The 25,550-nt window shown below is 51.3% G+C and overlaps 1 protein-coding gene across 2 annotated transcripts in view; it reads right to left on the bottom strand.

Moving 5' to 3' along the window:
- MGAT5B (alpha-1,6-mannosylglycoprotein 6-beta-N-acetylglucosaminyltransferase B) overlaps positions 1–25,550 on the bottom strand; it is a 67,953-nt gene that overhangs the window by 3,249 nt on the left and 39,154 nt on the right. Inside the window, exons 9-15 of one of the 2 annotated variants that reach the window (XM_081575582.1) lie at positions 20,173–20,304; positions 18,695–18,828; positions 14,316–14,446; positions 13,925–13,930; positions 6,419–6,574; positions 5,264–5,410; positions 4,963–5,079 (exon numbers count right to left, since the gene is read on the bottom strand). In XM_081575582.1, coding sequence (XP_081431708.1) covers positions 4,963–5,079; positions 5,264–5,410; positions 6,419–6,574; positions 13,925–13,930; positions 14,316–14,446; positions 18,695–18,828; positions 20,173–20,304 — 823 coding nt within the window. The remainder of the gene's footprint in view (positions 1–4,962; positions 5,080–5,263; positions 5,411–6,418; positions 6,575–13,924; positions 13,931–14,315; positions 14,447–18,694; positions 18,829–20,172; positions 20,305–25,550) is intronic. The other variant, XM_081575581.1, reaches the window with a different exon arrangement.

Raw genomic sequence — 25,550 nt, 5'->3', positions numbered from 1 at the left:
GTTCGATCCCTGGGTTGAGAGGATCCCCTGAAGGAGGACATGGCAACTCACTCCAGGATTCTTGCCTGGAGAATCCCCATGGACAGAGGAACCTGGTGGGCTATAGTCCATGGGGTTGCCAAGAGTCAGACATGACAGTGACTAAGCACAGCACAGCTTAGATGTCACCTCCTCCAGGAAGCAGACCCAGACTACCACCTCCTGTTTAACTTCTGTTAAAAGACCACTTTCCTTGGCCCCAACCCCAGACTTCCCCAGTGTAGAACTGGCACCTGTGTCATCATTTCTGATGTGTCCCTTTTCTCCCTCAGGTTAGGAGCCCCATGCACTCTGGGACCATGACTTGTCCACCATTGAATCCCTGATGCCTTACCCACTGCCTGGTACACAGTCGTCACTGGGGAAGTAGTCATAGAACGGAAAGCATCCCGGCTCTGCCTGTGTCCTGCCCAAGATGCAGAAGGTTCACGCAAAGGAACCCAGAGCATCTCTCAGCCTGATGGAATGAGATCACATTTGTGAAGCTTCCTGCCCAGACCAGGCACCTGGGAGCTCCATGAACTAGGTGCCCCAAATGGAGGCCACATACTGTCCATCTAAATATCAAAGTTATACAGCAGAGCACACTGGGGCTGATGGCATCAGATGAATTTGGCAGCTGGGGCCCGAGAAGTGAAGGGAAGAGAGAAAGGAGGTCATGAGGGATCCGCCTCCTGGGAGTAGGGACCTCCACCTCTCCTCCACTCTTCTTACCTGGCCACACCTGCCCTGTTTACACCAACCACCCAGTGGCCCAGCACACAGCCAGCTTGGAGGAAAGATCGGCCAGGTGGGCAGGAGGCAAGATCAGGCTGACATAGGAGATAGTCCATCTCAGACTCAGAGAAAGATCTGTTTTAGCCTTCAACACCCCTGCCCCACTCCCCACGTGTGTGTGTGTGTGTGTTGGCACCAAACCCAGCCAGCCCACCTCCTGTTAATGCCATTTTCCGACCAGCAGAGCCAGAAATCAGGTAGCTTCAGCCCTGGTAGTGAAATCCTGCAGGTCTGCTCAAGGCCACACTCCCCACCCGCCCTTCCTCCTCATCAGAGGTCGGTGGACTCAGAGCCCAATCCTGCCTTCTGGAGACCCCACCTCGAGGGGCCGCAGGCCCAGCCTGAGCCCTCTGATCATAGCGATATGCCCGACATCAAGCTGAGGAGGGTCTTGGGAAGCGGCAGCCGCCACCAGGACCGAGTCTCCGGACAAGACCCCTCCCATCAGACCTTGCCCCAGTCCTTACTTCACCTGCACTGTGATCTGGCGTCCTTAATCCGGGGGCAATTCTGGGGTCCACACCCAGCCACATCCTTCACAGCCCATCGACCAGCACGGCCTTTCAGCACTGAGCTCTGCAGAGTCAGTCCCAGCCCAAGCTGCTGGCCACCGAGGCCCCGGCCGCCAGCTGCTGCCCTAGCAGTTCCCCAGTCGCCTCGGGTACAAGGCTTCAAGTCCTGGTTATAAATAAACTCCCTCCCTGGAGAAGAGACTTCCCCTCCAAATGTCACTGCCTGCTCTAGCAGCAGCCACCGAGTTATCCCCCTCGTGGTTTGAAGCCCATCACGCGGTGATTCAAAGCTGCCCTCCCCGCCCCACCCGTGTGAAGGGACCATTCAGAGCAGCCACATCCCACCTGCCGTGAATCTCCCACCGGATGAGCCAGCCTGCCTGGAAATTACCCCCATTAGGTCTAATTACAGGTGTGCACAGTGATCCATCTCACAGAATGGCAGGTGCTGGTCCTGCTGGAATTACCGGCCTGTGATAATAAGAACGGGAGCGGGGGCGGGAGACGGGGAAGCAGGCGTCCCTCCCCCCACCTCCCTTCCCCTCCTCTCCCCCTCCGATCACCTTGAATGGCCTCACCCTGGACAGAGAGATGCTTGAAGGGCAAACCCACCGAGGCTGAGAAACCTGAAAAGAGCCCCCACCTGGAGCCTCCTCGCTGCCTGTTGGGGGGGGCGGTTGGCAGGCAAAGGGTGGGGGCCGCCAGGCTGGTGCCTCAGGTCCCTCTCAGCCCCTCCTCCCTCTCCCTGCAAAAGGCCCCACGACTCACAAAAGAAGCTGTGTCCCCTGATGGCGGCCCTCATCCGCTCTCTGAGCTCCTGCCAGCTCTGTTTTCTAAACTAGGATGATCAGATTTACCCAGGGGGCTTGTTTAGAATGCAGACTCCAGTCCAAGTTCGATGCAAGAAACAGGGCACTCAAAGCCGGTGCTCTGGGACAACCCAGAGGGATGGGATGGGGAGGGAGGTGGGAGGGGGGATCGGGACAGGGTAGGGGGGACACATGTACACCTGTGGCTGATTCATGTTAACGTATGGCAAAAACCACCACAATATTGTAAAGTAATTAGCCTCCAATTTAAATAAATAAATTAAAAAAAAAAAAAGAGTAAAACGCAGACTCCAAGCCACACCAGTCCTTTGAAATCAGAAGCCGGGAGCAGGCCCAACAGTCTGCCTTTTAAACACCTTCCAGGCTAACTGGGAGGTGGGGTAGGAGTGGGGTTGGTTAAAGGCAGAGGGGCCAAGGGCTGGTTTGTAGTCCAGCTGCAAGAGTCAGCCTGGTGAATCCGCAATACCTTAGTTCCTGGACCCTTATGTTCTTGTGGTTTTAATTAACTAATTAACACAATTAAACAGATGTTCATGTTTTTAAAAACTCAAGAGAAAACAAGGCAAAGGAAGTTTTCCTCTGACCCCAGATGCCCAGACCCTTCCCGGGGGCAGCCATGTTATCAGTTTCTTGTGTGTCCAACCAGAAACAATGTGTGACTAGATGAACGGGCTCATATGTACAGACCACCCCCTCCCCCGCCCCATTTTAGGCCTGCAGCTGGGAACACCGTCTCCACAGGGCTGGGATCTCACTCACTGAGTTTCTCTCGAGGGAGGGATCCTGGATGTGGGGCCAGGCCTGCGGCCTGGGGTCGGAGAAAAGCCTTCAGAGGTCCCCCTCTCACCCCCACCTCCAGGTGGAAGCCTCGGATGACTGCTTTGGCAAGAGGTGGGCAGAGGGAACGGGAAGAGGGTGGGGGGTTTCCTCCAGGATAGCATCCCACAGCACCCTCCCTCCATACCTTCCACGGACGTGCCTGTTCAGCCCAGTGTTCAGAGCTGACCCCCTCCCCCACCCTCCACCCATCCAGCGATGGAGCTGGGGGAGGAACACCATGGTTTCCTCATTTCTCAGGTAGGACAATTCGGGGTCTGAGTACCCTACCTCTCAGAGGTCCCCGCTAGCGTTGAGCACCAGGTGCCTGCAAGCAGGGGTAACCTCCAAAACACATCCTGACTCACTGTCACTCTAGAACCTTCTTTCTTGGGATCACTCCCCAAATAAACTACTTGTACTCAAATCCCTGTCTGGGGTCAGCTCCTGGAAGAACCCAGTCTCAGTCTGTGACCTGGAGGAACTCCCAACAGAGGAGGATTTGCTTAAGTGGATGCTTCCCAAGGGAGCGGAAGGCTCTCCCCGCACCACTGATGGAGGGTCCCGGGGTTCAACCGCTTCGCAGGTCAACCTGGCCATGTCCGCTACAACTAGAGGGGTACCTAGGCTATAACACGGCAGTTTCCTTGATGCTTTCTCTAGAGAAACAATCACACCCGCTCAGGAGGGAAGGACGAGGGTGTAGTGGGTAGAGGAAGGGACTCTCTGGAGCCACTTGCTAAGAGGATGGGCTAAGTGGAGAGAGGGCTGAGTGGGAGGGACTGATCCATGGAAGGCAGGAGGATGTTAAAAAAATGCCAACCTGGCAGTCCAATGGTTAGGACATGGGGTTCAATTCTTGTTCAGGGAACTAAGATCCCACAAGCCACATGGTGTGGCCCTCCCCCCCCCAAAAAAGAAAAAAAAACCCAAAAACGCAAACCTGCTTATGGTCAGGACAACCAGGCAGAACTCTGGACCCAGAGCCAAGCATTTAAGACTGTAGGGGGATCTATGCCTGCTGGCCTCTGCCCCGAGCCCAGCAGTGCCCCCAGCTCCCTGGGCAGCTGGGCGTCCTCCTACGCATGGATCTCCCTTGGAGAGCCCCTGCTCCACATGCCCGACTCTGCCACAAGCCCACCCTGAGCCGCACATCCCCCCAGGGAGGGCACACTCAATGAATGAACAACGAGGTATTGGGCAGGGAAGAGGACTCAGCAGGAGTGGTTATTTTGGCTCAGCATGGGGTCTGAGCTACCGCAAGAAGTGGGTCCAGAGGGACTGTGGTGAGCAGAAACCACCCCCACACACCCTGTTCACACAGTCTGACCTCTTCTCTATATAAAGGGACCATGAGAGCTCACAGGGAGCTCTCAGATGCCAAAGGTGCCAGTAGAGGAGATGAGCTGCACAAGCCCCTCCCTGCCCCCTCCCATACACAGGTGCACCCCACACACACCAACACTTACTTGCTGGAGGAAACACAAATGCTCCACCCACTTGCTACCCAAAGGTGGCACCACCACCACCCCAGATCTGGTTTGAAAGGCAGGGCTTCAGCCCCACCCAACCTGCTGAATCTGAACCTGCGCTTTAACAAGATCCCAGGTGATCTGTGTGCACTGAGATGTGCTGTCCAAGACCACAGAAACACCAAGAGTCCAAAGAACCTTCACGCATTCATCTTGGAAACCACCCTGCACCTAACTTGTGCTAAAAGGACCTGGCCTCCAAAGACATTCAATAAGTGATTCTGGATCCAGGGCTGCCATGTAAGGTTGTTCAGGCTGCCCACTGCACAAAAGCATATTTCCACCTCCACTTTCTCGACAAACACACACACATCCAAGTTGGTGAGTGGGGCCCCTGCACAAATTTGCCAATCCAGGCCTGCGAGTCTGAATTCACCAAGAGGAGCATCTTTTTCCACTTATAGCAAAGACCCAAGGCATAGGATATTGGCGGTACTGACTGGATCTGAGCCTTACCTGGGTTGTCATGATGGCCTGGATGGCTGCTTCAAACTCCTCTGAGTTGTTGTAGTCAACGGTCCACACATGGGGCTTGCCAATGAAGTTCTCTGCGTAGGGATGCTGAGAGAACACCTAGCCAGGGCACAGAGACAGGCAGTTTCTCCCTGTGCTGCCAAGCTGGGCTGGGCGAAGAGGAGGTGCCCCCACCCATCTGGGCCATCTCTCCCTTCACCCCAGGCACCAGTCTCCCACTTCCAGGAACTTTGGGGTCTCATCTCGGAGCCCTTGGATGTGGGCTCAGGCCCTTCCCACTCACCTCTCTGGAGGTAGGCTTGCCCCGGAAGAACTCATGGTTGAGGGAGCTGTGGGGCGGGCTGAATCGGGACTGCAGGAAGACACACCCGTTGGCGATGGCCTCCAGGGGGGCAGGGCCCTCATAGGGAAAGCCAAACCCTATGAAGAGCTGCAGAACCAAGGTGGCATGATGATCAGGGAAGGTTGGGTATCACAGCCCAGGAACCCCGAGAAGTTGGGGGTGAGGTTGGGGTCAGGACATTCACAGGAGACAACTGGGGCAATAGAGAGCACAGGCCAGCTGTGTGCCTTGGCCATTGTGAAATGAGGAGGTCTAATTAGGTAATATCAATGGCCTCTTCCTGCTCCAAAGACTATGATTTGGAGAGGAAAAGAGAAGAACAAGGGTTCCCAAGCTTACAAGGCTTCAGGCCACTCCCACATTTGACCTCAAAGGACCTTTACTCACTCACCCAAAAGACATTCATTCAGCACCTGACTTGTACTAGGAGGAGTGCTCATAGGGTTGGCCCCTGGAAGATGATATAAGTGATTCTGAATCTGGGGTTGCCATGTAAGGTTGTTCAGGTTGCTCACTGCACAAAGGTATCTTGTTTCCACCCCAACACATACACACCACACATATCCAAGATGCCTAAGGAAAGGAGCTAAGGTCAGATTAGGAGAGGACCTAGCAGCTGGCTAGAGACCCTCCAGCTTCAGGTGATACTTCAGGGCCCAACAGCAGGATCACACTCCAAGGACATAGTTCAGGGACTTCCAGAAGCAGTCAGTGGCCCAGTGGAACTCTAGCCTGGCTGCACCTCCTCCCTTTGCCCCTAGCCTGCCTTTCTACCCCCTCAGTGGCTCTGAAATCCGTGCCTGACCCAGAAGTTGGCTTGATTGGTGTGAAGGGGCAGCAGGTGGGAAGCCCAACTCTTTTTTCCCATCACTGAGCCCCATCCAGCTCTCTTTCCCTGATGGGTATCCCTATCTCTAACCCTAGCTCTGACCAACACCTAGGAAGCCCGGACACAAGGTTCAGGGCAGCAGAGTGTACAGCGGCATGTCCACACGAAAAAGGGGGCACGAGTGATGGTGGCAGATGTGGCAGGTGTGTACAGGCAGCCTCCTGGGCGTCTATGGCGGGCTGGGGTGAGGAGGGGGTGGGGCTCACTTTGGCCTTGCGCAGCAGCTGCTGGAACTCAGGCTGCGGCAAGAGGCCGTGGTTCTTCACAAAGGCCGGGACTTCGGGGGGCCGCTGGCTCTCGTAGTACACGGTGCCGTGGATCTCCATGTACTTGTTCAGGATGCTCAGGAACTTCTCCTTCCCCTGGAAGAGGAGGAGGAGGAGATGGGGGCCTTGCTCTGACCACAGACGGCAGAGCCCACTGAAGAGACATCACTGGTCGGGAAGTCAGAAAACGTGGGCCCAGTGTCAAGTTGGTCCCTAACCAGCTGTGTGACCTTGAAGACGCCCCCTCTCCTCTCTGAACCTCAATTTCTTTATCTGTGAGTTGCAGAGATTGGACTAGACCAGGGGCCCTAGGCCTGTTTAGCCATGGACCTGTTGTCTTTCCAAACGCCTCTCATAGAAACCAACATCCAATTGCATCCAAAAGGAAATCGACCTTGAATATTCACTGGAAGGACTGATGCTGAAGCTGAAACTCCAATACTTTGGCCACCTGATGAGAAGAGCCAATTCACTAGAAAAGACACTGATTCTGGAAAGATTGAGGGCAGGAGGAGGGGGCAACAGAGGATGATGGCATCATCAACTCAGTGGACATGAGTTTGAGTGGGAGATGGTAAGGACAGGGGAGCCTGGCGTGCTGCAGTTCATGGGGTCACCAAGAGTCGGACAGGCTTAGTGACCGAACAACAAATGGAACTACTTGGCCTCCTCTGGACCCTGATGACCTCTGAGGACCTCTGCAGAGGTGTGTAGCATACGTGAGTAGATCACACCTCAGCGCCTGGGCACCCATCTGACCCTACGGCCTGGGCCCTGAGCTGGGAGCTGCGGTCAGTGTAGGACCTCAGTAGGAATAAGCATGGGATCGGCTGCTGGGTTCTATTTTTTAGAATTTTTTGAGGCTTGCAGAAGAAAGGAAGGGATAAGTTGAGGGGAAAGTAGCTACAAGATCATGGATCAGGGTGGGGCTTGGAGCTCTTTTCAGGGAGTGTTGGTTCCCAGCAGATAAATGGGTCAGAGAAAAAGAACCCATGGTTCCCCATGTCCTACCAGCCAGCATGAAGTCAGACCCACCAGGAGCTCCAGCCGAGATTTAGTTTATAAACCACAACTCTTGAAGAATGTTATCAACAGATATTAAAATAATTAACAACTTACATTTTGAAACTCAAAGTGCATAAATTTTTCACAAGGAGGCCTTCCACATTGGGTAATGCAGATCAGCCCTGTCTCTGAGAATGACCAGGAAAGACAGGAAAAACATCTATGATGGCCCTGAAAATCTAACAAAGTAAATGAAAAATTACGAGGCCAAGACCTGGGAGAAAGAGGAAAAGAGATTGTTGAGGCCAGTGTCAGGTTTGGTTTTCCTCCTGGGGCGCCCACCCACTGATTCCAGGGGCAGGATCTAGGCAGCTGAGCAGACATGGGAGATGAAAGTCCAAGTTCAAGGCCTGCCAAAGATAGGGACCGTTGATGGAAACTACACTTTGGGTTGAAATTCTGAGGAATTACATCACAGATGAAAGGGTGGACCGGAACTAGAACCACTCTTAACAGAGGCTGAATTCTTTAAAAATGGTCTCAATCACTATCACTGATTAAGGTGATCTATGGGACTTCCCAGGCGGTCCAGTGGTTAAGAGTCCACTCTTCCAATGCAGGGGGTGTAAGTTCAATCCTTGATTGGGGAACTAAGATCCCATATGCCATTAGGCATGGCCAAAAAAATTAAAAAAAAAAAAAAAAGGCTATCTGGGATTGCAAGGGCCTCAGTTCTAAGCCAAGAATAAAAGAAAATCCTCTCTGGAGGAAGAGAACATTATTCTTGACCTCAAATTATTTCTACGATTTTTCATATTCACTTTCCAGAACCACCCCTAACTCAAAAGGAAAAAACAAAGGAACCAATGAAATCCCAATCAAAATCCCAGCAGGCATTTTTATAGAAATTGAAAAGCTAATTCTAAAACTCATTTGGAAGTGCAAGGACCTAGAACAGACAAAATAACTTTGAAAAAGAAGAAAGTGGGCAGACTTATCTGATCTCGAGACTTATTACAAAGCTACAGTAATCAAGACTGTGATGCTGGCATCTAGTTAGACAGATAGATCGATAGAACAGAATAGAGAGTCCAGAAATAGACCCACACACGTGGGGTCAATTGATTTCTGACAAAGACGCAAAGACATTTCAGTGGAGGAAGGGAGTCTTTTCAACAAATGGTCATGGATCACTCAATGCTGCTGCTGCTGCTAAGTCGCTCTAGTCGTGTCCGCCTCTGTGTGACCCCATAGACGGCAGCCCACCAGGCTCTGCCGTCCCTGGGATTCTCCAGGCAAGAACACTGGAGTGGGTTGCCATTTCCTTCTCCAATGCATGAAAGTGAAAAGTGAAAATGAAGTCACTCAGTCGTGTCCGACTCTTTGAGACCCCATGGACTACAGCCTACCAGGCTCCTCCGTCCATGGGATTTTCCAGGCAAGAGTACTGGAGTGGGGTGCCATTGCCTTCTCCAGATCACTCAATACCTATATGCAAAAAAAAAAAAAAGGAAAGGAAAGGGGAAGAAAATACAAATTTAAAAAATTTTTTTTTACAAAGGAAAGGGGAAAAAGTACTTCAATCCCTACTTCATATCATATATAAAAGTTAATTCAAAATGGATCACAGGGACTTCCCTGGTGGTCCAGTGGGTTCAATCCCTGGTCGGGGAACTAACATCCCATAAGCTGTGCAGCTTGGCCAATTTTTTTTTAAAAAAGGAGAGACTTTGGGGCAGAAGCAATATTTAAAGAAATGGTAGCTGAAAATTTTCTAAAATTAGTGAAAGGTCAAACTACAGAGTCAAGAAGATCTACAAACTCTATGTAGGATAAAAAACAAAACAAACAACAACAAAAACCACTGAAGCTTGTTTTAGTGAAACTACTGAAAACCAAATAAATAGAAGCCTCAAAAGCAGGCAAAGGAAAACACACACACACAAATTACCTTTAAAGGAACAATAAGACCCACACTGACTTGTCAGCAGAAATGATAGAGGGCAGAGGACAAGATAGAATTTGTACATGATGAACATAATCACTAAGACATTTTTAGAAAAATCAAAAACAGGGCAAACCCAGACTAGGGTGTTTCCTTCTAGAGAAGGACAATGATCCTAAATAGAATCTCAGTGACGTAGGAAGGAACACAAATCAATAAAAAGGATGGATGTGGGTAAATGTAAACAAACACTGATTTTATAAAACAACAATACTACTAATATATTGTGTGCTATACAATATTTGGACAGTATTAAAATACCATAAGAGCATATCAGTTGGGGAGAATAGAAATAAAACATTTAAAGATTCTCTTACAGTCCCATAAAAGCTTTAAAGTATTGACATATTAGGCTTTGATAAGTCAGGGATGTATGTTATAACCTTTACGGTCGCCTAAAGAATACAAAAACATTAAGAAAATCAGAACCAAAAAAATAAGAGAACATAATTAGCTAGGGGAAGGTGGATTTTAAAAACTATATCAATGTAAAAGAAGATAAGAAGTGAGGGGGGAAAACACGGAACAGCTGAGAAAAAGGAAAAGAGGACTTCCCTGGTGGTTCAGTGGTTAAGAATCTGCCTGCCAAAGCAGGAGACAAGGGTTCGATCCCTGGTCCGGGAAAATTCCACATGCCCCAGGGCAACCAAGCCTGCCTGCTGCAACTAGAGAAAGCCCTTGCAAAGCAACAAAGACACAGCCAAAAATAAATAAATAAATACATAAAATTTTTTAAAACAGAAAAGAAAAGAAACCAACTAATAAAATAGTAAATTCAGAGTCAAATAATATCAGTCATCACACCAAATGTAAAAAGGATTACTTCTTATAAATTGACTCATGCCCCCAGAAAAATATCAAATCAAGGATGTAACGTGCGAAGAAAACATCTCCAAAGCCCCTGTTCAACTTCCTGACCCCATCACCAGAGCAGCTGTTGTTAACAGTTTCTTGTGTGCCTTCCTCAGATCTTTTATGCATGATAAGCGGATGCACATTTTCTCTAAACCACACACATACATGCACAAATGGGCTCATGTCACATGCACTGTTCACCAAGGTTTTTTCACCTAATCATATATACACATACATACATATGTGAGTATTTATGTGTGTAAATGTAAAGTTTTACAAAACAATAGTTACCCTTAGTACATATAAAGTCCTCTGATACCGTTTTATTCTATTGTTTCTAGGCTATCCTATTTCATTTAGAAAGGCTAATTAAGACTCAGAAAAAGACACACTGTAGGATCTCACTCATCGTTTGCACTGAAAAGTCAATCTCATAGAAACAGTAGAATGGTGAGTGTCAGGGGCTGGGGGTGGGGGAAATGGGACCATGGGGGTCAAAGCGGACAAACTTTCAGTTACAAGATGAATAAATCCAGGGGTTTAACGTCCAGCATGGTGACTATAGTTACTCAAACTGTACTGTATACTTGAAATTTTCCCAGAGAGTCAACCTTAATTGTTCTCACCACGCACACACAAAGTACACAAGGTGATGGATGTGTTAATTAGCTTGATGGTGGCACTCATTTCACAATGTATATGTATACCAAGCCATCATGTTGTACACCTTAAATACATACAATTTCTCTTTGTCAATTATACCTCAGCAAACCTGAGGAGGAAAAACAAAACGAAAGACAAAGCTGAGTTGCAGTTTGAAAAGCCGAGCTTAGGTCCCCCACACGGCGCTTCTGATGTCCAGAATGATTCCTCCAGCAGCAAGGCTGGATTTGCCCTGCACCTGGATAAGCAGTCTTTTTCCCATCCTCTCATTCCTGGTCCCTGGGATAGACTCTCATAAAATAGCAGTATCTAAGCCTCCAGCTCTGGGGACCCAGGATAAGACAAACTTCCTCGACACAAAAGTCATCAAACCCTCGCCCTGTAAGACAACCGCACCTTCTCCTTCCTCCTCCGCCTCTCTGCCACCTGGTCCCCTGAACTCTGGATGGCATTTGTCCCAGGATGATGCTGTCATTCCTTTCTTCACCCGGCCGCCTCTGCCTGCCTTTGGTCCCAAAGACCAGAGCAAAGATATCTTTTTTTGGAAGCAGCTTCTTTGAGGTCTGTTGCTGTACAGCGTTGCTCCTGGCTATCCCAGAAGCTCCTGAGCCCGAGATAAAACCGTCCTCTTCCCAGATCTCATGACCTCTCATTCTCTTGGGGCAGTCTCTGAACAGTGTTCTCTGGTACAAGCAGACACTGTCTGTGCTCACTCCCTTGCCCAGCGCCCCAGGCATCCTGGCAGCCAGCTTGTCTGGCATCATATGAAAATGACCCCTTGCTTCTGTCCCCACGCTGGGCACTGACATCTCAGCCAGGGCTTGGACCCTTAGTCCAGCCTCCAGAGCTTCTCTCTGCCACCGTCCAAGGCGTCATAACTGAGGAAGCTATGTAGGGTCGGAGCTAAGAGTCTTGGCCCTGGAGTTAGATGTGGGTTCGAATCCCAGCCCCTCCCACTCAACTAGTTTGTCACACTAACCTCATAGTTGATGGTCAAGTGAGAAAATATATGTGAGCACCTGGCAACAGTAAGCTCTGGCTGGATGAATATTAACCATGGCTGTGACCTCCAGAACACCTGACCTACCTCCTGAGAAATCTGTATGCAGGACAAGAAGCAACAGTTAAAACTGGACATGGAACAACAGATTGGTTCCAAGTTGGGAAAGGAGTACGTCAAAGCTGTGTATTGTCACCCTGGTTATTTAACTTATATGCAGAGTACATCATGAGAAATGCTGGCCTGGATGAAGCACAAACTGGAATCAAGATTGAAGGGAGAAATATCAATAACTTCAGATATGCAGATGACACCACCCTTACGGCAGAAAGTGAAGAACTAAAGAGCCTCTTGACGAAAGTGAAAGAGCAGAGTGAAAAAGTTGGCTTAAAACTCAACATTCAGAAAACTAAGATCATGGCATCTGGTCCCATCACTTCATGGCAAATAGATGCGGAAACAGTGACAGACTTTATTTTCGGGGGCTCCAAAATCACTGCAGCCATGAAATGAAAAGACGCTTGCTCCTTGGAAGAAAAGTTATGACCAACCTAGACAGCATATTAAAAAGCAGAGACATTACTTTGCCAACAAAGGTCTGTCGGGTCAAAGCTGTGGTTTTTCCAGTAGTCATGTATGGATGTGAGAGTTGGACTATAAAGAAAGCTGAGCGCCAAAGAATGGATGCTTTCAAACTGTGTGGTGTTGGAGAAGACTCTTGAGAGTCCCTTGGACTGCAAGGAGATCCAACCAGTCCATCCTAAAGGAAATCAGTCCTGAATATTCATTGGAAGGGCTGATGCTGAAGCTGAAACGCCAATACTTTGGCCACCTGATGCAAAGAACTGACTCCTTGGAAAAGACCTTGATGCTGGAAAAGATTGAAGGCAGGAGGAGAAGGGGACGACAGAGGATGAGATAGTTGGGTGGCATCACAGCCTCAATGGACATGAGTTTGAGTAAGCTCCGGGAGTTGGTGATGGACAGGGAGGCCTGGCAAGCTGCAGTCCATGGGGTCGCAAAGAGTCGGACAGGACTGAGTGACTAAACTGAATTGAACTGTGACCTCATAGGGTTGTCTTGGCACAGATCATGAGATGCCCCTTAATACCTCTTTCCTCCCCCTTCCTCAGTCACAGAACTCCAGGGCTAAGCTAGGCACGTGGCTAGAGCGCACCTACTTCCAATGTCCCCTAACTCTGGCTGTGGCCACAGGACTGAGACCTAGCCACGGGGCCATATGGCACAGAACTGTGTGTATGTTCAGGAGATATGCTAAACCTGGCCTTCCTCCTCCTCCCCCAAACCACCCCCATCCTGCACCACCAGCTGAAGGGCGGATGTAATGACTGCACTGTTTGTGGTCACCTTAAACCATGAAGCAAGACTGCAGATGGAACTGAACATGGCCAGTCAACCAGAGGAAAGAGCCCCAGGGATCAGCCCAACACTGACGGCTCCAGAGCTTGTCAACAGGAAAGAGGACACACTTCCCTCTTGTCTCAATCACGGTTAGTCAGGGCTTTTCTTCAACAGCCAGACCTAATCCATACAGCGTGAGAATCATTAACTAAGATGGCCATGTGACAGCTTGACACGGGGTATGGGAGCTGCCCGATGGTTCCCACGATGGGCATCTTTACTATTAACCTTTAACCTCATGTCACCTGTCTTAGGTCAACAGTCCATCCTAGGAGCTGCCCTGTTCCACACCAAGCTGGACCCTGACCTGCAGGCCCCAGAGAGAACCCACCTGAGACCCGGATGTCCCCATCACCCTCCTCCCACCTTGGTCCAGTCCATCCACAGGTGCTACCAAGCCCAGAAAGCCCAACTTGGGAGCATCCGCAGGGGAGACCCCGTGGAGAGCAGGGAGCTGCAGGAGGTGGAAGGAACATGCGGCAAACAGTCACCATACCTGGAGCTGCCTCGTTGCCAGGGGGGCAGAGAGAAAAGAGGAGAGAGAACAGGTCAGCGGCCAGGTAAGCAGTAACGCCCCACACAGACGGTGCTTCTTGGAGGGACTTTCCCCTGAAGCTGGGGTTCCAATCCCTAGTCCTCTTTTATTTCTTCCCTGCCTCCCACCCCCCAGAATCCCATGTAGCCTAAACCCCTTTGGTGGGTTAGAGTGTTTGTGGATCTATCGGAGCGAGGGTGGGGGATGAAGCCGTTTGAATTTGTTGCAAAGAGTCGGGGCAGGGAGGGGAGTGAGGCAGGAGTCCCAGGGCGGTATTTCCAATGGCAGTTCTTTTTTGACCATTAGTGGCGGCCGTTTCCACCGTCCAGGGCCAGGGGCCGGCGGGTCTCACCTTCCAGATACTCGCCTCCTTGCCGTACACCACCGCCATGTTGCTGGCCTTGCCATCTTTGATGAGCTGCTTCTCTGTCTCGTTGAGCTCCTCGGACACGAAGCCCATGAAGGAGTTGTCTGGGGTGTGAGCTGCAGCCAGACCACAAGGTCAGGAAGGGGCATGCCCTGGTCTACCCAGACTGGCCCCATCGGAGGGGACCCCCGTTTGGCTGGGAAGTGGAAGGGGGCTAGGAGGTAAGGGGTGCGGTTTTGGTGGGGCGGTGGGGAGAGCATCCATCCCTCAGGGCCCCGGCCCGCTTCCGAGGCATCTCTCACCGCCTCCCCACTCTCTCCATGCAGATCTGTGCTCACAGGGCCCTGCTGAGATGTCTTTCCTGACCCCAGCCCCTCTCCGTCTCCTTTCCCTGTTTCATCTTTTGCCCCAGAACTCACTGATCAGACACGACAGTACACAGTGATTTGTTCTTGTGTTACTGTCAGAATCTAAGAGGGCAGGAGCTGTCTGTGTCCCCGGCCCCTGGGAGCGCCTGGCCTGGCTGGTTCACGCATGCGCGGACCCATCGTCTTGTTCACACCTGAAAGCTTCTGCCCCTGCCTGTCACTTAAAGCGCCCACCTCCCTTTTCCACAATGAGAAAGCTGTATTCTGCTTCAGGGCCCTACTCGCACGTTACCTCCTCTCCTCCCAGGAGCCTTCTCTGGGGTCTGAGTGCCCTCCCTTTGCGGGCCTGTCCGCCGTGCTTAGGTCTCGGGCAAAGCGCGGATTCGCACCCTGACTCGCTTCCCAGAACCCAGAGCACCAGGGGCAGGATATGTGTTTCAGCTGCGGCTCTAGTAACTCGGCCACTTTCCAGGCATATCACTGATTAGTTCTCTCTGCCGCGGCCGACTAAAGGAGTAGGCACAGGTGCCATCCATCTGCAAGGACCACGGTCTCTCCCTTCCATGCAAAGGACCTCGAGCAGAATGCCTATGGAACCCAATTACACCTACTCTACCTTCCCAGCGGGAGAGGTTGCATGTGGGAAATAGGTTGGCAGCAGCCATATGGCCTTGATTTCCCAGAACAAACCTGAGGCCAAACACCCCGTTTCTTCATTTCAGATGCACGTTTCCACATTTTAGCATTTCTGTAATTGGGATATACTTTTTTTTTTCTTTTGGCCGTGCCACCCAACATGTGGGATCTTGGTTCCCCCACCAGGGATCGAAGTCCCTCACCCTGCAGTGGAAGCAGGGAGTCTTAACCACTGGACTGCCAGGGGAGTCCTGGGATGTACACTTTAACCAAATGTGAGATTTAACATAGTATGTCTACCCAACCCCCTCAATACCCACAAAATTCATAATCAATATCTGGTGCATCTTAGAAGAGGTGGTGGTTTTCTATCCAGAAAGCTCATGGATTTTTGAGTGTGAAAATCTGACCATTGTAAGGACGAGTCTTTGCTGACTGCAAAACAAAATGATCTCCCCTCTTGGCTTCCCTGGTGGCTCAGCTGGTAAAGAATCCACCTGCAATGCAGGAGATCCCGGTTTGATCCCTGGGTCGGGAAGATCCCCTGGAGAAAGGATAGGCTACTTACTCCAATATTCTTGGGCTTCCCTGGTGGCTCAGATGGTAAAAAAATCCACCTACAATGCGGGAGACCTGGGTTCGATCCCTGGGTTAGGGAAGATCCCCTGGAGGAGGGTATGGCAACTCACTCCAGTATTCCTGCCTGGAGACTCCCCATGGACTGTAGCCCGCCAGGCTCCGTTGTCCATGGGGTCACAAAGAGTCAGGCATGACTGAGCGACTAAGCATACACTAGGGTTTCAGAGGCTTTAGGGTGGGGGTGGGGGGTGGGGGGTGGATAGGGAGGGGCTGGAGGCCAGGAGTTGTTTCTGTGATGCTCAGAGCTCAGGAAGCTCTCCTGTCTCAGGAGGCTCTGCCCAGGCTGGGCAGAAGCCCCAGGAGGGCAGACAGACTCTTCTCCCTGACTCAGTTTGCCTACCCAGCCCCCACCCTCGCCTATGTACCTACTCTCTGGCTCCAGCTGGGGCTGCAACCAGGCCTCCCTCCTGCTCGCCATTTTCTCCCATTTTCAAGAAAATCTCATTCCACCAACTCCACAAGAAGTGACAGGTTTAGAAAAATTAGCTAAACTTGTAGACATGGGATAGGGAATTATTGCAACCAATTAAAATAACAGGGACCATGAAAAAGAGCTCCTGGGGGCAGGGCAAGGTGGGGACAGGCAGCCAGCCTCCCAGTTGCTCGTTGGGTAAATCAACCAGCTAAATGTGGAAAGAGGTCTGTTCATGAATTCCTTCCTGGACTTAGGCTATCATTAAGACAGGCAAGTTTGTGTTTCGTTCTCTCTTTCTTTAATTTATTCAATCAATTAACATTTTCTGAAGACCTCGATAGGCTCCGGGGAAATAAAGCTAAATCAGTCAGTGGCTCCTTTTTGAGTGTTTCCTAATCTATCAGTGGAAATAAATGTATAAGCAAATAACTCGTATTTCAATATATGCTTTAACAGAATTAGGTTTAAGAGTTATAAACGCATTCTGCCTGGAATAGATTAGGTGATTAGTGAAAGTGCTGGTAAAAAGAAGAGACATTTGACATGGGGTTTTGGAGGATGAGTAGGAGTTTGCCCTGGTTGGGGAACTAAGATCCCACAAGCAAAGCACACGCTACATGGCATGACAACAACAACAACAAAAAAAGTCTTCATGACATTCCCTAGCTCAGGAACCTACAGTGACTCTCAAATTACCATATCAAATATAAACTTAGGAATCTTTGCTCCCACCTCTCTGTTCCCAGATCCTGTGTTTTTCCTCTCTGCTGTCACATATGCTATTTCTACAGTCCAGAGCATCACCACCACTACCCACCCACCCCACTCCAATCTCTTGGCTGGGAGCACATTGCCACCTGATGACCTGTTAGGACAGTCACTCTTCTCATGGAGAAGCCTCATGCAACCCTGCAATGGGCTCTGGGGAGGGAGTCTGGCACCCACAAAACTATGTGACTTCAGACAGGATATTCCACCTCTCTGGGCCTCAGTTTCCTCATCTGGGCTCCAAGGAAACTTTCCACCTTCCCACTCAAGCCATTGGTGATGGTTTGGTCTCTCAGTCATGTCCGACTCTTGTGACCTCATGGACTGCAGCCTGCCAGACTCCTTTAACCATGGGATTTCCCAGGCAAGAATACTGGAGTGGGTTGCCATTTCCTCCTCCAAATCAAGCTAGTGTATTATTCAAAAATCTCATCTACCTCTAATGCAGCCTAGAACCTGAAGAGTAACACAAAAGAAGTCACTAAATACCCAGAAGGGATGCAGTCACTTGACGGGCTGAGTAAAGATCAGCTACTTTACTTATAAGCAAATTCCTCGGGACCCTGCTTGGAACCAAAGTCACTCTTTACTTAGAGACAATCCTGATGAGGATGCTTGTCTGACTTTCTGACCCACAGCCTTCAAAGAGCTGCCAATTAGACATGCAAGATGTCGTGGGAGGCAGATAGCCTAACAACAATTAAAAGTGACAGCTGACAGCCTCCCAACTAGGAGAAAAAGCGCCACATCACACAGCGACAGGACAAGGGGCCACTTGGCAGGGGACACGGCTCTGCACACCTCTGCCAGCCCCGCAGGGCAGGCTTCACGCCAGAGAGATAGAGCGTTGACCCTGAGTTGTCAAGAAAAGGTTAAATTATTTTCAGCATGCTGCATGGAAGAGGGGAGGTCAGTGTGTACACATTTTAAAGTCTCATTAAAAAATCTTGAAAGCTCAGCTCAAATGACCTCCCTTGCCTGAAGCAGCTCCAGCCCCCACCCACAGCCTGACTTCTCATCATCCCCAGTGTTGGAGCCTCCTGGAACACTTGCATTTCCAGAACCTTCCATTCTTTCCATGTCCATCTTCACTACATCTGTTTCCTCTGCTTAGAAAGCCTCGCTATGCTGCCCCTCACCACTCATTAGGCCTCCATCATTTTGGAATGTCTCTGGAAGGCCACAGAATCCTCTTTGGACTGGAACCCTGTGCTCAGCTGCTCTCTGAGAGCAACCTGTGCTCCAGGAGGACAAAGGCTGCATCCTCCACGTGTTGAAAAGAACACCACGCTGCCCCACCCACACCCCAGGCCGCCCCTCCCCCCCCACACACCACCAAAGGCTTCCTTTGTGGTTCACACCTTTGCTGAGAGGGGATCGAGGCTTTCTTAGCCAAGACCAATGGCTGGATGCATCTTGCTCCCCACACAGACCCCGAAAGAAAGAAAGGAGAGGATAGAATGGGACCTGCCTCCTCCCCACCCCTGGGAGAGGCCCCACCCATCCCGCCCCACTCCACGTGGCGGCTGGACACTCACGGAACATGGTCATGAACTGCTTGGGGTTGAGGTTCCAGTAGCCCCAGTTGGTCCGATAGCCATGCAGCGTGGCGTATTCTTCGTGGTTGTACGCAGGTTCGGTCCCAAAGGTGTCAATGACCCGAATGCGGCACCTGCCCCCACCCGGCCCCCAGGAACCTGGGTCACCAATCTCCTGGTGTCTCCCTGGGCTGGGGTGGCCCCAGCCATGGGCTCTGGAACCTGAAGGTGGCTAGTCAGGGTGGTGCGATGTGTGGTCAGGGCTTGGGCTCAGACACTAGCTGGCTGTGTGACCACAGGCAAGTGCCTTAACCTCTTTGGGTCAGCTTTCCCATCCGTCAAAGGGGGATAACAACCACCGCACCATCTCAGAGTCTCACGTGAACCATGGGCCACTAACTCAGAAACCATTAGTTTTTACAGCTGCCCAAGGGGAGCCTAGAAGGGGGGGCCCTTCCTGGAATGTGGGCCCTCCCCATTGTCCAGGATTCACCTGCACAATTCGCAGTTTCGTGGGCAGGGAGTCCACAGCCCCTCTGCCCAGGAGCCTGACGCCCCCAGGAAGTGCCTGGCCTCTCTGGGCTGAGATGCAGAAGAGAAGGGCCCCAGGGAACCAGCTACCACGTGCCTCAAAGTCTCCTCTGCAAGAATGGCCACTGCAGGTGGGCCTCCCAGCCGGTGGGGCTCTGTCCCACCCTGAGGCCAGAGCCCAGGACCCCTACCTGCATCTCGGCCACCCCGGGAGGGGGCACCTAAAGAAAACCGCTGGGTCTCAGACGCCCCTCCAAGGCGCTATCCCACCTAGAGTCCTTCCAGGTGACCCAGAAGTGCCCAGACTGCTGAGGTCAGCACTCCTCCCCTCCACCACCCCGGGAGAAGAGGCAGGGGTGGGAGGAGGAGGCCCCGAGTACACGGAGAACACGCATTAATAATAAAAGCAATAACGCTGCCTGTCACTTTTTTTCCTAATAAAATCATGTGGGATAGTCAATGAGACTGGAGCACACATAATAAATAGCAAAGCTCTCTGTGCTGAATTAAACCCCATATCCTGCTGGCTGCAGAGAGATGGAGCGATGGCATTGGCCTTCCTCCCACCCAAGAGGGGGCCGGACGGAGGAGGGAGTGGGGAGGGGGCTGCTGGGTCCTCACACACAGGGATCACGCCCGGTCCTGTGCCATGTTCCCTCCACCACTCCCTGCTGTTCCTCTGCCCTCTCCAACGGGGTCAGCTCTGACCTCATCCCCTCCGCCCCCCAGCCTGCCCAGCAGCAGAGAGGCCCTGGAGCACCTGGCTGTGGTTTATTCATTGTCATTCAAGTCAGCCGAAGCCCAGGGGTCAGAGCTGTCTGGGAAGGAAGGTGGGGGGTGGGGTGGGGGGAGGTGAGCCTTCACTCCACCCACCCTGGAACCTGGGACAGTGCAACCCCCACCTTGGGGACCAGTGGACAGTCACCACCCTCCCGCTGCCCTCTCACCGGTACTTCTTGAAGGAGAGTCCCATGTGCTGCTTCATCTGCTGCAGGCCGTGGTAGTCGGTGTAGATGAGGTCGAACGGCAGGGGCATGGTGAGCGGGCAGTTCCCCCGGCCTGGCGGCACCCCTAAGTTACTGAGAGAAGAACCCTTCAGAGTCTGAGCCCTAAGAGGGGCCCACAGACCCACTTTCCCATCCAGCCTTGTGTTTGGGGGATCTGGACCTCGCCCTGGTTCCTACAGCCCAGAATAAAATGGGGAGGGGGGGGACACTGTAAAGGAAAGTGAGGTCAGTGCATGAATCCTGGCAGACTCTTGAAGAGGAAGCCAACAGGGCCGCCATGTACAGTTGCATAGGTTTTTCACTGCACAAGAGTCTCCAACGAGGGGCAAATGGGACTGAGATCCGGCCTGGGCTACCTTGCCAAGTCTGCACGTGGCCTGGGCTACCTGCCAGAAGGAAGTGAACCTTCTGTTAATTTGCACAAACTTGATCCCCACAGAGCTGCATCCACCCAGAGGGGGTGTGGACATTCACAAAGTGCCATGAACACCAGTCAAGGTCCTCAGCACAGCTTCAGCATTTGTTTGGAGCTGAAGGTTCCCCAACCTCAAGTCCCAGAAGATACAATCCTGCTCTGCTGACTGGCTCCTGGCCACAGAGATGCCCAGCCCCTGCCCCACAGGGGACCCTGCCTACTGGGTCACTTTTTTGCACGTTTTCCTCTGGGACAGGGCTGCCTCTGGTGACCCAGTTCGGAGTCTCTGGGTCATCACACTGGAGCCTGAAGGACATGGCCTCCCTTCTCCCAGGTCCACCTCCCTAGAGACAGGCTTAAAGACCCCTGCCCGGCCCCCACAGTGCCAGCATGAACTTTGTCCTGCTCACCCCTGCCCACCCTCCAGGAGCCCCTGCTAAGCCTGCCTACACACACCCTACAAGGATGATGGGGTTTTTAGATCAGTGACTCAATAAGTCTGTACTGAGTGGCTGAGCCTGGCAGGGAGTAGTGTCGGCCCCCAGGGAAGCTCTCCTTTTTGGGGGGCCCCCAGCAACCTCTCACCTCCCCCTGATTCCTGCCTCCCTTGGATTCATGGTCCAGATGCTGGAAGGCATCCGTGAGACTTCCCTCCCAGTGAGTCCCTGCAGGGATCCACCCGGCAAAGGGGCCATGGTTATCATGTGTTCCCTGGGTCACATCTCGGGCCCCTTGAGACAATTCAAGCAGGCGGAAAAGCAGCACCTCGACGCCTCTGCACGCTCCCGCTCACACTCAGCAACACACCGACAGAGGCTCTGGATGCACCGTCCCCCAGAGCAAACTGCCCTAACGCAGCCTTTTCAGCAATGTTTATGGCAACCTGATGACAAAGCCATGATGGAATGATGTCAAGGGGAGCTTTGGGAGACGGGGATCGAGGCATCAGGGGTTGGCCTGTGCCAGCAAAGAAGGGCAGCAAGACAGAGGGGGGTTACTCTGTACTGCCCCCCACCAGCCAATGCACCCCAGCCTCACTCAGCTTCCCCACACTAGCACCCCAAGTGTAAGAACCTTTGCTGCTAAGTGGGGAGAGGCGAGCACAAAAATCTTATAACCATTTTCTCTCCATTTCTCTTGTGTGTGTGTGTGAATATGCCACAGTTTATTCATTCAGTGGAAAGGCATATGGATTGTTTTCTGATTTTTGCTCCTGTTGCCCACTGTCAATATAAATATCCTTATACATACACCTCCTGACATAAATATACAAGAATTTTAGGGGGTATATAATCAGAAATAAAAATTCTGAAGCTCTCAAGTATTTATCTAGGAGTAATTGTTAAATTTAATAGATAATGCTCAACTATTTTGCACAGTCGTTTCTTATCTTTAAACTTAAAACTGGCCAAGCTCCCCCACTCCCCACCCATCCAATCTCCAATGATCCCTCTATCCAACCAGATGGCCACAGGCAGGATTCTCAAAGCCAGGACTTCTAAGGCAGGGTCCGCCTCTTCAGCTTTTTTGTTGAAGTACTCAGAAAGCCTGGACCTCAGAGGTCTGGAGCTATCAAAGGAAGCAGCTCCCATAACCTGGAGACTTTATGAAATATCTGGTGGTATTTTTTAAGTGTCAAGCAGGTTTTATATTATACTCTGTGGGATCCTGTTTTCTTTCAAAGATGGCTGTCTCTCACACACACACCCCAAACTCCTCCAGTCAGATGGAGCATCATTGTTGTCCTGGGTTATAGAAGCTCTGGGTTGAGGACAGACCCTGGTCCCCCTCCCCACTGCCTCCAGGCAACTGAGAACCACAAATAGAAAGACAAAGTGATGACACCTCTTGCAGAAGTGAGGAAGGGGGTGGCTGCTCCTCCCTCATGGAATCTGGGTCTGGGAAAAATGAAGACGATTCTGAAAATATAAACCGTAGGTGGGTCTAGTTGCTGCTACCTGCACCAGTCACGTGATTTCCCTACGCTGCCTTTCTGGCTGGTTACCAGGCAACATGTTGTCCCTCTGTAGCCATGAGTGGTACCACAAAGTCACGGGGGGCTTCCTTTGGTTGCCTCAACCCCTGGCCACACCCTTGGCCCCAGCCCCAGCCCCAGACACCAGGGCCGCTGGGAGGCCCGATGAACAATCACGGTCCTCTCCTGGGAGGTGACTCCACACTGATGTTCTAGAGCCTCTGTCATCATCTCCCTCACCTTCATGGCTACCATTTTGAACACAGACACCATCCTATGTGCTTTCAACTCATTAACTCATCAATCCCTTTCGTCTGGACAGCTACCCTATGTGATCAGACCCATTTCTAACTTGCTCCCCTCTTTACAGATTAAGAAACAGAGACGTTTAGTAATTTACCCAGGATCACAGAGCCAGGGAGGAGTAGAACTGGGACTGGAACCCAGGCAGTAGGCTCCAGCACCCACGCTCCCACCAGCCGAGCTCTCCTTTCTCCCCAGGCTCACTGGGCACCAGACAGTACAACGGTGTGTCATCAGTCCACAGTGACATCCTGAAACTGGAGCCGCAGGCTGCAGAGATCAGCCCCAGTCCCAGTTCTGTTGCTAACCTTGGAGGAATCATAGCCTCTAGGAATTTCATTTTTTTCATCTGCAAAAGACAAAAAATGCCTACCTCACCAGGTTCCTGATAAAATCGAGTGAGGCAAGGAGAGTGAAAGTTCTACTGATTATTATGACCTCAGTCATCAGTTTCACCTTCTGAATTTCCAAGTCTGGAAATTCCTGACTCCCACCCCAACACACACACACACCCCTCACCTAAGGTCCCAGTCATGTTTCAGCTAGAATCTTGAAATCATTTCCTCTCTATTCTGCCTCCTCTAGTCTTGCCTGACTCTTTTATGGAGAGATGTTTCCACAGTGTCAACCTGGTCAGTCACCCCTGGTTGCATCTGATCCTTTTCAGAGCCTTCTCACCTCCTGCTCCTTGACTCAAACTTTGCCTCCTCCTCCAGGAGGGCTTCCCTGGTAGCTCAGCTGGTAAAGAATCTGCCTGCAATGCAGGAGACCCTGGTTTGATTCCTGAGTTGGGAAGATCCCCTGGAGAAGGGAAAGGCTGCTCACTCCAGTATTCTGGCCTGGAGAAATCCGTGGACTGTATAGTCCATGGGGTTGCAAAGAGTTGGACTTTCACTTTCCTTCTCAACTTTCACTTTCCTTCTCCAGGAAGCCATCCTTGGATCTCTGGACAGAGTGAGACGGCCTTCTCCTTTGATACCCCTGCCCCGGCATCCCACTGCCCTCCCTGCCATCCCTCTGCACTGCCTTGAGTCACCTCCTCACAACTTGGGCCCCCCAGGGTAGGGCTAGATTACCTTTGAAAGCACAGAGCTGATACAGGATCTGACCCAATAAGTATCAGGTTCATGAAAGAATTAACAAAGCAACGAACCCGGTGAACCCCCCCAGGAAGAACTAGTTTAAAGGTTGAAAATATGGTCAAGAAAAGCATGTTAGGAGAGAAGGGGCGGGTGAGTGAGAGGAGCCCAGGGCTCACGTGGGCATCTCCAAGGGTTATCAAGACCTCTTGGTCTGTACTGGACACAAGTGTCCCCTGACATCATGGCAGAAAGAAGAGGAGGAGGGACAAATCAGCCCAGAGACAGCAGGTCCCCTTCCCAGGGGGACTTAACGAGGAGCCCCACCATCCCTGCAGCCACAGAAAACAAAGATTTTCAATTTACAGTGACTGCACTGGAGATGCGTCTGCAGTTTCCTCATTACTCTCATCAGGAGGAATCTGAGCTCGTCCAGAGAAGAGCTAAGAGGGTCAGTCAAGGGGAGAGGGGGCTATGGTTTTATCATTTGTAATTTAAGTTCACTTTTATGGGCAATTTTACGCTAAGTGGTTGGTTGGAGCAGCGACATGACTTGAAAAACACTCTCTTGACAATCTTCAGCCAAAGGTGCCCATGGAGGCTCAGTTGTACAATTCCACCTTACATGCTGACTCCTCAAAAGGCCGCTGTCCAGACGGTCCCATAAATCCAATGTCAAGTTCATTTCTCTTCCAATTCTTACCCAGAGCTGCATCGGGAGGGGCTCGGGAAGCCTCCCCACCCCCACGGCACTTTTGAGACGGGGACAAGCAGCATCTCAGCATGAAGGGACTTCAGACGCACCCACCTAGCAACCCCCGTCCACCTGCCCACGACCACCCCTAGCGCTTGCGAAGTTTCCATGGAATTGCCAAACTGGGCAGTTGGAATGAATTTCCAAATGTTCCCAGGCCACCTGAGTGGGAATCTCAATGCAGACGAAGGGGGTGGGGGAGAGGTGATCTAGGGATATGGCCCTTGTACTGGTCACCCGGTCATCTGGTCTGTGTTCCCAACCCAGACTAATTGACCCGTGAAAGCCAACCAGGGCGGGGGGGATGGGGAGTCAGGGTTTCGTGGGGACAGTTTCAGTCTGGGAAGATGAAAGAGCTCTGGAGGCGGATGGTGGTGACAGTTGTACAACTGTGTGAATGTATCTAATGTCACTGAACTACACTTGGTTAAGATGGGTAAACTTTATACGTATTTTACTGAAATCTCTCTAAAAATCCAAAACCAAATTGTCCACACTCACGATGTCCATGCATAGCCCCACAAACTCACACCCAGCACTCTCTCTCCCAGAGGCACCCCTGCCCCATCTTCTACAGGGCTCCCCACAATGGAAGTAGTGTTAGTCATTAGTCGTTTTCGACTCTTGGCGACCCCATGGACCGTATCCCGCCAGGCTCCTCTGTACAAGGGATTTCCTAGGCAAGAATACTAGAGTGGGTTGTCATTTCCTTTTCCAGGGGATCTTCCTGACCCAGGAATCAAACTCATGTCTCCTGCATTGCAGGTAGATTCTTTACCAACTGAGCCGCCA

This window comes from Giraffa tippelskirchi, chromosome 3 (genome assembly GCF_054371585.1).
Source record: "Giraffa tippelskirchi isolate mGirTip1 chromosome 3, T2T-mGirTip1v1.2.pri, whole genome shotgun sequence".
In the NCBI taxonomy this organism is placed as follows: Eukaryota; Metazoa; Chordata; class Mammalia; order Artiodactyla; family Giraffidae; genus Giraffa; species Giraffa tippelskirchi.
The sequence above is the reverse complement of the archived record's forward strand: the minus strand, read 5'-3'. Positions and strand labels throughout refer to the sequence as shown.